Raw genomic sequence first — 13,338 nt, 5'->3', positions numbered from 1 at the left:
GGGGGGGCCCCGGGGGCCCCCGGGGGCCCCCCACGCCCAAGGGGCCCAGGGGGAGCACATGGCGGCCAAGGAGGAGGCGGAGGAGAGCCCCGGCACCAGCTCCAGCAGCAGCAGCAGCAGCAGCAGCAGCAGCTTGTTGTGCAAGTTCAGCAGGCACCACTGGGTGACTGCGCGGCACATTTTGGAGTTTCTTCGGTGCAGCGAAAGAAAATACCAAAGAGCCATTACAGAGCCTGGGGAGGCAGTGGGGGCCACGGGGGCCCAGTCTATAGGCGAGCCCGGCACCCAAATGACCCTCAAGACCTTCCACTTCGCCGGTAAACTTCCGCCTTTTATCTCATTTTGTCTCTTTTTGTCTCCTTTGTCTCCTTTTGGTTTCTTTTGGCCTTCTTTTGTTTCTTTTTGGGGTTTTTTGGCTTTTTTTGACCTTATTTTGGCTTTTTTTGGATTTTTTGGCTCTTTGCCTTCTTTCTCCACTGTCTCCTTTTGTCTCCTTTTCTCTCCTTTCCATCTCCCCTCCATTTCCCCCCTTTCCTCTAGCCCCATCTTGCCTGCTGCCAGGAGTTAGCGTGTGGGATTCAGGGTCTTGGGTTAGGGTTTAGGGTTAGGGTTTAGGGTCTAGGGTTAGGGTTTAGGGTTTAGGGTTTAGGATTTAGGGTTTAGGGTTTGTGCAGGCGTGGCGTCGATGAACGTGACTCTGGGAGTGCCGCGGATAAAGGAGATAATAAACGCAGCTTCGAAGATCCAGACTCCAATAATAGAAGTCCCTCTTTTGAATTCTGGAGACTACAACTGCGCAGTTTTGGTCAAAAACAGAATTGAAAAAACCCTAATTGCAGATTGCTGCTCCTACATCAAAGAAGTTTACTCCCCAGAAGGGGCCTGGCTTTCTCTCAAGCTCGACGCCCCCACCATCCAAGCCCTTTTCCTCGACATCAACGCAGACAAGGTCCCACACGCACCCGCTAGCTGCAGCTATCCACAGCTAGCTATAGCTAGCTCCAGCTAGCTACGGCTAGCTGTGACTGGCTGTGGCTAGCTACGGCTAGCTCCAGCTAGCTACGGCTAGCTGTGGCTGGCTGTGGTTGGCTGTGGCTAGCTGTGGCTAGCTGTGGTTGGCTGTGGCTAGCTGTGGCTAGCTGTGGCTAGCTGTGGCTAGCTGTGGTTAGCTGCAGCTAGCTACAGCTAGCTACAGCTAGCTGCCCGTGTATTGAAATGTTGTAGAGAATCGCAGTGAAAAAGCGGAAAATCATTTATTTAATTCTAAATTTGCAGTTCACCGTTTTCCCCGTTTCCCTATATAAACGCCCCCGCCGCCGCCGCTGCTGCTGCTGCTGCTGCTGCTGCTGCTGCTGCAGGTGAAGGAGGCGATACTGCGTCACACAATGATAAACAAAGTGCGTCTTTCGAAGAATTGCGTCGAAGTCGTAAATGAGTGGAAGCTGCGAGTGCTGCCTCCTGGAGGAGACCAAATCTTTTTCCAATTGCAGGCTTTGAAGGCCGGTGAGAGTTTAATCTCTTTAATCCATTTATCCAAAAAGCCCCAATTTGGAGACTTTTTGCTCTTTTTCATTCCAAAAAAAGTCCCTTTTTGGACTCAAAGGGTTTCATTCTGACCCCCAGGGTATTGTTGTTTAATGGTGTTGATAATAATGAAAAAATCAAAAGTTGAGAATTTGTTTTATTTAATTAGTCCTCGGTTTCCTTTGGAGGAGTTACGATTTCATTCTTGTGCATGCGCTTTCTTTAGAATTACATTTTCATTTTATTTGAATTCTCTCCGCCATTTCGTCCTAGCTGTATGCATGCATGCATGCATGCATGCATGCATGCATGCAGCCCCGCATGCATGCACGCACGCATGCATGCATGGGCAGGTCTTTTGCATGCAGTGGAAGCCTGCGAAATGTGGCGGAGGTCCGCGTGCATGCAGGGCTGATGGAGGTGGTTTTGTGCGGCTACAAAGACGTGAAAAGAGGGGTAATAAAGCGGGAAGAAGTGAAGGGGGCCCCCGGGGGGCCCCCCAAACATGTTTACTGTTTGGCCGTGGAGGGGTATGGCCTGCGGGAGGTGATGGGCACTCCGGGGGTTCGGGCCACTGGGGTGACTTCAAACCACGTGATGGAGGTTGCACAGGTTTGTCTGAGGGTTTTTCGAGAAGTTTTTTTTTTTGATATCTTCAGTTCCCATTTGAAGCTCCACAAACCCTAAAAGGGCCCTTTAGCTCCTCCAGAGCTACACAGAAAGCTGCGGGGCTCCGAGGGTTTAGTTGTTTCGCCACGTTTGGTTCTTTTGGAGGTTTTGCAAAGTCCTTTTGGAAATTTTGCAAAGTCCTTTGAAGCACTTTAGGCTTTTCACAGATCCAGAGAAGACCTGCAGCACTTGAGCTCCACTTCTGGCTAGCTGCAGCAGACTGGCTAGCTGCAGCAGACTGGCTAGCTGCAGCAGCCTAGCTAGCTGCAGCAGCCTAGCTAGCTGCAGCAGCCTAGCTAGCTGCAGCAGCCTAGCTAGCTGCAGCAGCCTAGCTAGCTGCAGCAGCCTAGCTAGCTGCAGCAGCCTAGCTAGCTGCAGCAGCCTAGCTAGCTGCAGCAGCCTAGCTAGCTGCAGCAGCCTAGCTAGCTGCAGCAGCCTAGCTAGCTGCAGCTTTAGGAAGTGTTATGAATAGTGTCGGGTTTGGGGAAGCTGAGGTGAAGGTGCAGCACAGCAGCAGAAGCAGCAGCACGGGGGCGCAGCAGCAAGTTGCTGTAGGCTGCTGCTGCACCATTTGAGGCAAAGAAAAGTTCAAATAAACTCAAAATAGCGCCAGATTAGTCAAAAAGATGCCAGATTTCTCGCCAAGTGCAATTCGGAATGGAATGTGTCTTCAATTTAGAGTTAAAAGTCGAATTTGCGAGAAATGGCGTTTGAAATTGCGCGAAACTCCCTGAGTTGCTGCTGCTGCAGATCCTGGGCATTGAGGCTGCGCGGCAAGTCATTATTGACGAAATTCGAAAATGCATGGACGCCTATTCGATGGACATCGACTGCAGGCACATGACGCTCTTGGGGGACGTTATGACTTTCAGGTGGGGCTTTCTGCATGCATGCATGCATGCGTGCGTGCGTGCGTGCATGCATGCGTGCATGCATGCATGCAGTTAATCCTTTAACCCAGAATTCTGCTCTTTCCCATGCGCAGTAATCCCAGCTGGGGCTGGATCTCTTCAGATTATGAATTGCAAAGCTCTGAATGTCTAATTGATTCGATTTGCATGCGAATTTAACTGGGTTAGATCTTCTCAAATTATGAATTGCACAGTTTTCAGTGCAAACTAAAAAATAAAGAAATTAAGTAATAACAATAATTGATTCAATCTGCATGTGAATTCAACTGGATTGGATCTTTTCAGATTATGACTTATGAGATTATGAATTGCAAAGCTTTGAATGCAAAATTGATTCAATTTGCATTTTAATTTAATTCACTTTACTGCAAATTCGAGAATAAGATTTGTTTGAGATCAAGCTGCTTCGAATCCCAAAATGAGTTTATTTTTCAGGAAATTGAATCAATTTTATTTATTTTGTTGCATTGAATTGATCTAAATGGTGGATTAAACCCATTTAATTGCTGAATTAGATCCATTCAGAAGCTGAATTGAACAAGTCTGAAGCGCAGAGTGAAATGAGAAACTAAATGGAAAAAAATGCGAAATTGAGGAAGTTCAAATGTCAAGTCAAATAAATAAACCCATATAAATGCGAACTCAAACAATTCAAACAACAAATCAAATCACATCAAAGCTCCGCCGAACTGGATCCACTTGAATCGCTTTCCAAGCCAAACCCCGCTCCTGCTGCTTCTGCTGCCACTGCTGCTGCTGCCGCTGCTGCTGCCGCTGCTGCTGCTGCTGCTGCTGCGCAGGGGGGAAGTGCTGGGGATAAACCGTTTCGGGATTCAGAAGATGCGGGCCTCGACGCTGGTGCTGGCCTCGTTCGAAGAAACAAATGAACATCTTTTCGAAGCTGCTGCGCACCACCGCGCAGACCCCGTCAAAGGCGTCAGCGAATGCATCATCATGGGAAAGCCCATGGCCCTCGGCACCGGGGCCTTCGACATCCTCGTGGCCCACCCCCCCTGGTCTGCGGCTGCTGCTGCTGCTGCTGTGCTGCTGCTGTGCTGCTGCTGCTGCTGCTGCTGCTGCTGGTGATGCTGATCATGGTGATGCTCGTGGTGGTGGTGGTGGTGCTGCTGCTGCTGCTGATGCTGCTGCTGCTGCTGCGGGTGCTGCTGCTGCTGCTGCTGCTGCTGCTGCTGGTGCTGGTGATGCTGATCATGGTGATGCTCGTGGTGGTGGTGGTGGTGGTGCTGCTGCTGCTGCTGCTGCTGAGCCTGATCATGGTGATGCTTGTGGTGGTGGTGGTGGTGCTGCTGCTGCTGCTGGTGATGCTGATGCTGATCATAGTGATGCTCTTGGTGGTGGTGATGGTGGTGGTGCTGCTGCTGCTGATCATAATGGTGCTCGTGATGGTGCTGCTGCTGCTGCTGCTGCTGATCATAATGGTGCTCGTGATGGTGCTGCTGCTGCTGCTGATCATAATGGTGCTCGTGATGGTGCTGCTGCTGCTGTTGCTCATCGTAATGGTGCTCATGGTGGTGGTGGTGCTGCTGCTGATCATAATGGTGCTCATGATGGTGCTGCTGCTGCTGCTGCTCATCATAATGATGCTCATGATGGTGCTGCTGCTGCTGCTGATGATGATAATTTTGCTGCTGATGTTGATGGTGCTGCTGCTGCTGCCGCTGATGGTGATGATGCTGCTGCTCCCGCTGGTGCGGATGCTTCCGTTGCTGCTGCTGATCCTTTCGCTGCTATTGCTCACGCTGCTGTTGCTGCTGCTTTTGCTGCTGCTGCTGCTGCAATGCTTTCTTTTGTTTTGCTGCTTTCTGATTCGTCATTTGTTTGCCTTTCTTTTTATCTTCATCTTTTCTTTTTGTCATTCCTGCCTAAGCTGCCCATCTGGCAGCTTACTAACGGCTTCTGAAAATACTTAGTTTGCTGCTGCTGCTGCTGCTGCTGCTTGCTGCAGCACCCCGAAGCGGGAGCAGGAGACGCTTTTGGCGAAGTACAAGACGCCTCCCGCTGCAGCAGCGCGTTAGCTGTTCACTTCTTTGTTCAATTTTAAATTTAATTAATTTCTTTTTTGTTTCATTCGACAATTTTGTCTTTTTTCAACAAAAGTAAAAATGGCGAAGACATCAACTCAAGAACTCATTCAACAATTGATCAATAAGATCATTCATTGTTTTTAATCCGAGACAGAAACGCCAGATAAATATGACCAGTGGTCCAGTGTGTGGTGACCACTGGTCAGCCTAGGGGCCCCAGGGGGCCCTCTAGATGGGCCCCCTAGGGGGGCCCTGGGGCCCCCTAGGGTCCAGCATCAATCCTTGCGATTTAGGCCACTAGTCTGCGCAGCAGAGATCTGCAGTTATTCTTTATTAGTGCATTTAAGATTACTTTTGGATTTGTTTCCAAGTGCATTTTAGATTAGTTTTGATTTGTTTCTTCTCTTAGATTTACCTCTTCATTTTGCAGTTTTCTTTCAATTCGCTAGTTGTTGCTTTTGTTTTTATTTTCCATTTTTTTTTTATTTTTATTCTTTCCTTTGAATTCCCCCATTTGCCTATACTGCATTTCCCCCGCCAGAGCTTATAAGTTCTGTGCGGGTTTATACATTTAAATGTTTCAAAATTCTTTTCATTAATTGTTTAAAGTCTAAAATATTTTAATTTTGAATTATGTTTGTCCATTAGTGCTTTGAAAGCCCAAAGACTTCACCTCCGTGTCCTTGGGCCTTTTGTTTTTTTTATTGAATAGAAATTTATAAGATGCATTATATAAATATATATAAGACAGCATTTATATAACACAAATATATATATAATATATATAGAATATTAAACGCAAATATGTAAGCCCGAATATAGATATAACATGTAAAGAATATTAAATATGGATTTATAAAAATATATACATGCAATATATTGAGAATATTAAATATAAATTTAAGTAGTGCAAGTAGAAGACATCCTTGAAATACCTGAAGAAGACTTTTACGATTCTATATTAATTAGAATATATTAAAACCACAAACATTTACATTTAAATGTAAAAGGGCCTTCTCTCCGTTTATTTATTTATACATTTTCCGTTTCTTTTCGCTTTTTTCACCTTCTTGAGAATATTAAATTCAAAGTCAAACAAAACAAATAAATTTATTCTTTTGTTTCCCTCTTTGTTCCTTGTTCTCCTTTTTGTATTTCCCTTTTAATTGCTTCCTTGGCCGTGATCTTGTTGCCCCCTTTAACTCCCAAACCCTAAACCCTAAACCCTAAGACCCTGGAGTCCCGAGATCTTGCGCTTTGGGGCCACCGCGGCCTTGGTGTTTAATTAAATAAAAAAAATTAATGAAATAATTCATTTATTTGAACTTTGTCTTGTATCCTTTTTGTTTCTTTTTTGTTTCTCTAAAGTCCATCTCTTCTCTCTCCTTTTCTCTTTGCTCCCCCCTTTTCGCTCTTCTGGGGTCTAGGGTTTCTAGGGTTTACAAGTCAACAGCGGTCTGATAGGGTTTGGGCCTAGGGTTTACTAGGGTCTAGGGTTTAGGGCTTTCTAGGGCTGAGTGTTCACTAGGGTTTACTAGAGTAAGCTAGAGATTTGGGGGTGGAAGGGTCTTCTAGGGTTTACAAGGGTATTTCTAGGGTTTACGGGGGCTGAGGGGTTGCTAGGGTTTAACGCTCCTAGGTTTTGGGGTTTTCTAGGGTTTAGGGTTTGCGCATCTGCCTTGATCTGCGTTAAATCCCTCGGCGGGCTGCAGCAGCCGTTTTTGAAGAAATTGTTTTTGAGGCGGTGTGGGGTTTGCTGCGCTGGGGTGTACGTACACCCCAACTCACAGCGGCACTGCAGCAGCAGCAGCAGCAGCAGCTCCCCCAAACCTCTGCAGCCGCCGCTGCAGCTTTTCTTCTTCACTTTCCAGGCCAAACCGCGCGGCCCTTTTCTTCTTTTTTTCTTCCTAATGGCCCCACAAGAAACAGAAAAGATCTTTTTCTATTTTTGCAAACAAATCCAAAATATGTACTTCATATGATACTATATATTAGAGATATATTTGCATATATATATAATATATATAGTATGTATTTACATATTGTACACATACATTGCATCAACGCGTACTGCACATGTGTATGCATGCATGCATTTAAAAGCTAAGTAAACTTATGCATAAGTATTTAAATGCATAAGCAATGTATTAATAATATATTTATTAAATATTTGTAATATATTTATATTTGTAATATCTTAATGCATGCAGGAGGCAAGAGACACGAGGTGTCGTTACACCTAGAAGCCCGGGTGTGGGGCCACAGCCGGCGCGGTGTCTCAGCAGGTTCTCCTAAAGACGAACTTTGTCTTTTTTCGAATTTATGTTTAATTTATTTTTTAATTTATGTTTATTGTATTTATCCTAATTAATCATTTTAATTAATTAATTAAAATAATCAATTGATTAATTAGCTTTAGCTTTAGGCCTAGTTTGGCCGCCTTGTCTTATTTATCCGGCCAGCTGTCCGCCTTTTTCGTCATTTTCACAAATTCTCTTGCTAAATTCTCCATTTAATTTGTTTTTCTTATTTAATTCTTTGTTGTTATTTGATTCTCTTAGATAAACTCATATTTAGTGATTAATTCTTTTCAATAAGCTCATTTCTATCATTTAATACTTTGAAATAAATTCATTTTCTTTTTTCTACAAAGTCCCACTCACCTCATCCACGAGGCCAAAGCGCTCGGCCCGCTTGCGGCGCTTCTCGGCCTCGTCGGCGTCGACGCCAGAAGCCTAAAGTTCAAATTAAAACAATTGTTGAATTAAATTAATTAAATTAATTAATTTAATTCATTTAATTTGATTAAATAACAAGTTAGTTGATTTCATTGGCTGAATAATTCATAAATGGCAAGAAACCAGAAGAAACAGGAAAAGAAACGCTGCAGCATGCATGCAACTTCGCCCATTACAGCAAAGCCCCTTTCGCCTTTTCAACTGAAATATGGTTTATTTATTTTATTTATTTAAACTGAATTCAACCTAACTCAATTTGAAACAAAAGAGATAAAATAAAAACCCAAAAGTCATCAACTTATGTCCACAGGGAGCTGCTTTACCGCTGAAGCGCCGACCGGGGAGGTCACCGCCAAGCCAAATCTGCAAAAACAAACAAAAATGGTTTAAAATTTAAAACGAAAAGAATAAAATAAGAAAATAAAAAAAGAAGAGAAAAAAAGGAGAAAAAGTCTTCAGTTTCCGATCACCCTTTTGTGGTGTACGTACACCCCAGCTGTAAGTACACCCCAGGCCTGTGGCGGCCGCGCCTCTGAGGTGCCGTTTGTGGCTTTTTTCACGTAAAAACTATTAAATGATTTATAATTCATTATTAATTATTTATTTATTTGTTACTTATTCTGTTTTCAGCCTTTTATTTGACAAAAATACCTCTCGGCTCTCTTCCTTTTCTTCTCCTCTTCCAGCGAGGCATTGCTGAGGCCAAACCGCCGAGCCCTCTCCTGCATCTTCTCTTGGTCGCTTTTTATGCCTAATTTCAAAATAAAAATAAATGAAATAAAACAAAACTAAACTAAATTAAATTAACCTAGAGAAAATGAATTTAATGAAGAGCTCAGGAAAGAAACAAACGCAAAAACATCCCACCAAAAGTCTTCTGTGGCAGCGATGCAGTCTGGCGCGCCGTTAGGGTTTAGGGTTTAGGGTTTAGGGTTTAGGCGGCTGCTAGGGTTTACACACTTAGGGTTAAGCAGGCCCTCAGGGTTTGATTAACTGGGGCTTCATCGGCTGCCGTGGTTTGCGAGATTGGGGTTTGAGAGTCTAGAGAACCAGGATTTAAGAGGCTCTTAGGGTTTACGGTTTAGGGTTTAGGGTTTAGGGTTTTGGGCGTCACCGAATTTGGCTTTGCGAGCCGCCAGTTTTTCCTCCTCTGTCATGTCGGGCCGTATAGACACTGCAGCAGCAAGCAGAAAGGGTTTACTGCATGCAAATTAAATTTAAAAAGAAAAAGCAAATAAAAATAAAATCCGAAAAAGAAATAAAGTCTAAATTGTACGCAAGTGCTGCAAGTGGCTAAAGAGAAGAAGTCACGCAACAGTCCCCAGTGCTGCTGCTGCACCTGCTGCAGTTCGTGCTGCAGCAGCAGCAGCAGCAGCTGCTGCTGCTGGCGAGGAGACAGAAGGAGCCGAGCTGCCGCCTAGCTTTGTAGAAGCAGCTGAGGCCTCTTCCTCAGCAGCAGCAGCAGCAGCAGCAGCATCTGCTGGTGCTGCTGCTGCTGCTGCCATTGACGGGGGCCCCGCCGAGGGGCTCCCCTGCGCCATGCTGCTGCTGGGAGACGCAGCAGCAGCAGCAGCAGCAGCAGCCTGGAGGCGCTCAACCAGCTCTGTCTGCGGAAATGCAGCGGCAAACAAAACCCCATTGCTGCAGAATGAAGCAGCAACCGAAAGCTAAAAAGAATACATGAAATGAAAAATAAAAAAATAAAAATACAAATGAAAAATAAAATCCAAAAGAAACCCAAGTTCAACACACATGAGTAAGCTATGGATTTCAAAGGCGCATATATTTCATAGATAAGCACATACACATTTTACATGCATGTATATATACACATATATATAAATAATACAATACATTTATATTATAATATGTATAATATATATATTATACATATCATGCATGCATTTTTAATCTATACATATAGATATATATATATGCATTTGTATATATACACGGAAGGATACAAAGGAAGCCAAGGAGACAGAAGAGACACTAAAAGGAGCCTTGGCCCTTCTGGCATCTTCTGGGGGCCCCCCGGAGGCCCAGTGGTCCTGTGGTCCAGTGGTCACGGGGCCCCAGGGCCTTCAGGGGGCCTCCAGGTGCAGCAGAAAGTGCAGGATTTTGCGGCTGCGGGCGCGAGGAGGCTTCCCCCGCCCTTGCTGCCCCGCAGCAGCAGCAGCAGCAGCTGCTGCTGCTGCTGCTGCACTCTTCTCACCTTTTTTCCCGTTGTCGGGAGGCCCCTGTCCGCCAGGAGGCTGCGGAGGTCCGCAACCTTCATGGAGTTGAAGTCCTGGGGCGCCGCGTGGGCCATTTCGGCTGCTGCTGCCGCGCTGCTGCTTGCGATTTCGAAAACAAATCCCAAAATAAAATATAATTTGAATAATTCAAATGTGTTGAGCCATTAAACGCAGTTGGAGGCGAGGGAGGCGAGCGGAGAGCCGCCGCGCTGGGGTGTATAGACAGCTGCACTCTGCGCGCCCGCTCGCCGCAGCCAAGACCCCTCAAATCCCCGTTCTTTTGCCGAAACAATTCAATAATAAAGAAATAAATGACAAATAATACAATTTTAAAGAGTTCTGGAGGAAAACGGAGCCCAAGAGCCGCAGACGCCGCCTTCGGAACTCAGGGGCCCCCCAGCCTCTATGGGGCTGCTGGCGCTGCAGCAGCCGACCAGTGACTCCTTACTTCCCTCCTCTGCAATTTAAATCATTTTTAAATCCAATTTGTTGTTTTTTAACTTTTCTAAATGCAAAATAACACTTCAGCTGCTGCTGCTGCTGCTGCTGCTGCTGCTGCTTGCGCTGCGGAAGGCGACTCAGGAAAATGCAAGACCCAGACTTCTCCGTTTGTCTGCAGCAGCTGCAGGTCTTTCTGCGCCTTCCCGCTAAACTATTCAAAATAATGCTGCTGCTGCTGCTGCTGCTACTGCTTCTCCTGCTGCTGCTGCTGCTGCTGCTGCTGCTGAGTGTGCAAAAGCTCGGAGCCAAACCAGCTCCTCAAGCTGTACCTACACCGCAACAAAGCCCAAGGGGACGGCCCTCCCAGCTGCTGCGGCTGCCGTTTTGTCTATCTTGAACTTCTGCTGCTGCTGCTGCTGCTGCTGCTGCAGTCGATCTTGTGTGAATTGCTGTCGCTATTGCTGCTGCTGCAGCAGCTTCTGGCCGCCTTCAGAAGCTGGAGGCATGCTACAGCGCCTCTGAGGTGTACGTACACCCGGCAGGGCTACAGGGCTTCTTAGTCTGGCCCCACAAGAAACCCTAGGCAAACCCTCGATCCTATATAAACCCTAAACCCTAAATAAACCCTAAACCCTATATACACCCTCGGAGTAAACCCATGACAGTGAAAAACCCTAAACCCTGAGTAAACCCTAAACCCTCAGTAAACCCTAAACCCTGAGGAGCTCTTAGCTGTCAGCGACCCTTGAATCTTGGACAAACCGTATATCCTGGGAGCCTCTAAACCCTAGGCAAGCCCTAAACCCTAACCCTAAACCCTCGGTAGACCCTGAACCCTAGCCAAACCCTAAACCCTCGGTTAACCCTAAACCCTAGCCAAACCCTAAACCCTCGGCAAACCCTAAACCCTCGGCAAACCCTAAACCCTAGCCCAACCCTAAACCTTCGGTAATCCTAAACCCTAGCCAAACCCTAAACCCTCGGTGAACCCTAAACCCTAGCCCTAAGCCGCAAATGAAGTGCCTAGAAATAAAGCCAAGCAGCAGCAGTCTGGGCGGCGTGCTGCGGCCGCGGGGTGTACAGACACCTGGAGCCACCGCTGCATGCATGCATCTGTCGAGACACGAAAAATGATATAACGAAGAAAGGGGGCCCCCCAAACCCCAGAGGCCATCAGGGGGGCCCCCCATCTCCTCTAGAAGAGGGGGCACAGGGGCCCCCCAGGGTCCTCAGGGGCCCCTTCAGGGACCTCAAGGGGCCCCCATGGGGCCTCAGGGGCCCCTCAGTGTTCTCAGGGAGCCCCCATGGGGCCTCAGGGGGCCCCCTACGGCCCTCAGAGGCCCCCATGGGGCCGCAGAGGGCCCCCTAAAGCCCTCAGAGGGACCCCATGGGGCCCCTGGGGGCCCCGCTAGTGTGTGGGGGCCTAGGAGAGGGCAGGCGAGACGGGGTTCCAGGGGAGTTCTTTGTGCTGCTGCTGCTGCTGCTGCTGCTGCTGCTCGTCTCCGCCGTCCATATGCAGCAGGTGAGCTGCTTGTTCCTCGGGAGTCTGCTGCTTGTAGTGGAGCTGCTGCTGCAGCAGGAGGAGCTGCTGCTGCTGCTGCTGCTGCTGCTGCTGCTGCGGGGGGCCGCGGGCGGCGTTGGCCCGGTGGAAGGCCCAGAGGCGCGTGGCCAGCAGCAGCAGCTGCAGCTTCACTTCTTCTGCTTCTTCTCGAAAACCCCTTATTAGCTGCCGCAGCGCATCTGCTGCTAGCCAAGAAAGCTGCTGGTGGTGGCGGCCCAGCAGCCAAATGACGGAGGCCCTTGCTGCAGCAGCAGTGCGGCGCTGCAGCTGCGCAGCGAGCTGCAGCACGAGCCGCGCCGCTGCTGCGTCGTCCTGCTGCAGCTGCTGCTGCTGCACCAGCGTCCGCACGCCCACCACCGCCTCAGCAGCAGCAGCAGCAGACCGCGAGTCCAGCAGCGCAGCAAACTGCCGCAAGCAAAAGCCCTGGGCCTGCTGGTGCTGCAGCGCCAGCAGCGTGAGGGCCCTGCATGCTGCAGCAGCAAGTGCTGCGTCTCCGTCCCAGTGTACGTACACCCGGAGCTCGGGCAGCAGCAGCGGCAGGCTCGCCGCGTCCGCCAGCCCCAGCAGCAGCAGCAGCAGCAGCTTCTGCTGCCGCACTGCAGCACAGTCCCCCTGCTTCACGAAAAACTCCCGCAAGTGCTGCTGAAACAGCCACGGAGCAGCAGCAGCAAAAGAGTGCACCACCCGCAGCAGCAGCTCCTTCAGGTCCGCCCCGCAGGTGTACAGACACCGCAGCAGCGGAGACACCACGCAGCCCCAGCAGCTCGCTGGCAGCAGCTGCTGCACTGCAGCACAAGCTGAAGCCACCACTGCAGCACTGTCGCTGCTCAGCAGCAGCTCGGCAGCAGCAACAAACCGCTCAAAGTCCCGCGGCAGCGGCTTGCACCGCCGCTCGACGGCCCCTCCGGGGGCCCCCCCGGGGGCCCCCAGGGTGCCCCCCGAGGGGCCCCCAGCCGAGGGCCCCTGCGCCGGCTCGAGACCCTCCCCAGCAGCCAGGGGGGCCCCCCGGAGACTCCGCGACGCCAGGAAGGCCACGGACGACAGCCGCGGCGGGCTCACGCCGCTGCTGCCGCTGCTGCTGCTGCTGCTGCTGCTGCAGGTGCTGCTGCTGCAGGTGCTGCTGCTGCTGCTGGCCTGCGTCGGCGACCGCTCCGTCGCCTCCCGCCCGTCCTGGGGCCCCCCCGGGTTCCCCCCCGCTCCCCCCCCCGGGAG

The 13,338-nt window shown here is 49.1% G+C and overlaps 3 protein-coding genes across 3 annotated transcripts in view; 1 reads left to right on the top strand and 2 right to left on the bottom strand.

The window, feature by feature from the left end:
- Positions 1-58: 58 nt before the first annotated feature.
- Positions 59-5,140, top strand: ETH_00011750 (DNA-directed RNA polymerase, related; the record flags this gene model as incomplete). Its single annotated transcript, XM_013376561.1, has 7 exons — positions 59-317; positions 675-949; positions 1,359-1,503; positions 1,934-2,136; positions 2,944-3,065; positions 3,905-4,120; positions 5,071-5,140. 7 exons carry the CDS (start codon positions 59-61, stop codon positions 5,138-5,140), a joined length of 1,290 nt encoding a protein of 429 aa, XP_013232015.1.
- Positions 5,141-6,933: 1,793 nt separating this feature from the next.
- Positions 6,934-10,198, bottom strand: ETH_00011745 (mitochondrial carrier domain-containing protein, putative; the record flags this gene model as incomplete). The annotated part of the gene is made up of 7 exons (XM_013376560.1): positions 6,934-7,056; positions 7,813-7,884; positions 8,211-8,250; positions 8,539-8,638; positions 9,002-9,061; positions 9,227-9,494; positions 10,103-10,198. The coding sequence occupies 7 exons, from the start codon at positions 10,196-10,198 to the stop codon at positions 6,934-6,936; spliced, it is 759 nt and encodes a 252-aa protein (XP_013232014.1).
- A 1,790-nt stretch (positions 10,199-11,988) lies between these two features.
- Positions 11,989-13,338, bottom strand: part of ETH_00011740 (adaptin N terminal region domain-containing protein, putative) — a gene marked incomplete at both ends in the record, with an annotated part of 2,466 nt that continues 1,116 nt past the window's right edge. Inside the window, one exon of the mRNA XM_013376559.1 lies at positions 11,989-13,260. Coding sequence (XP_013232013.1) covers positions 11,989-13,260 — 1,272 coding nt within the window. The remainder of the gene's footprint in view (positions 13,261-13,338) is intronic.

The sequence above is a fragment of the Eimeria tenella genome, genomic scaffold (assembly GCF_000499545.2).
Source record: "Eimeria tenella Houghton genomic scaffold, Eth_scaff37, whole genome shotgun sequence".
NCBI classification, from domain to species: domain Eukaryota; phylum Apicomplexa; class Conoidasida; order Eucoccidiorida; family Eimeriidae; genus Eimeria; species Eimeria tenella.
Note: the sequence above shows the minus strand (reverse complement) of the source record. Positions and strands in the feature narration are given on the sequence as shown.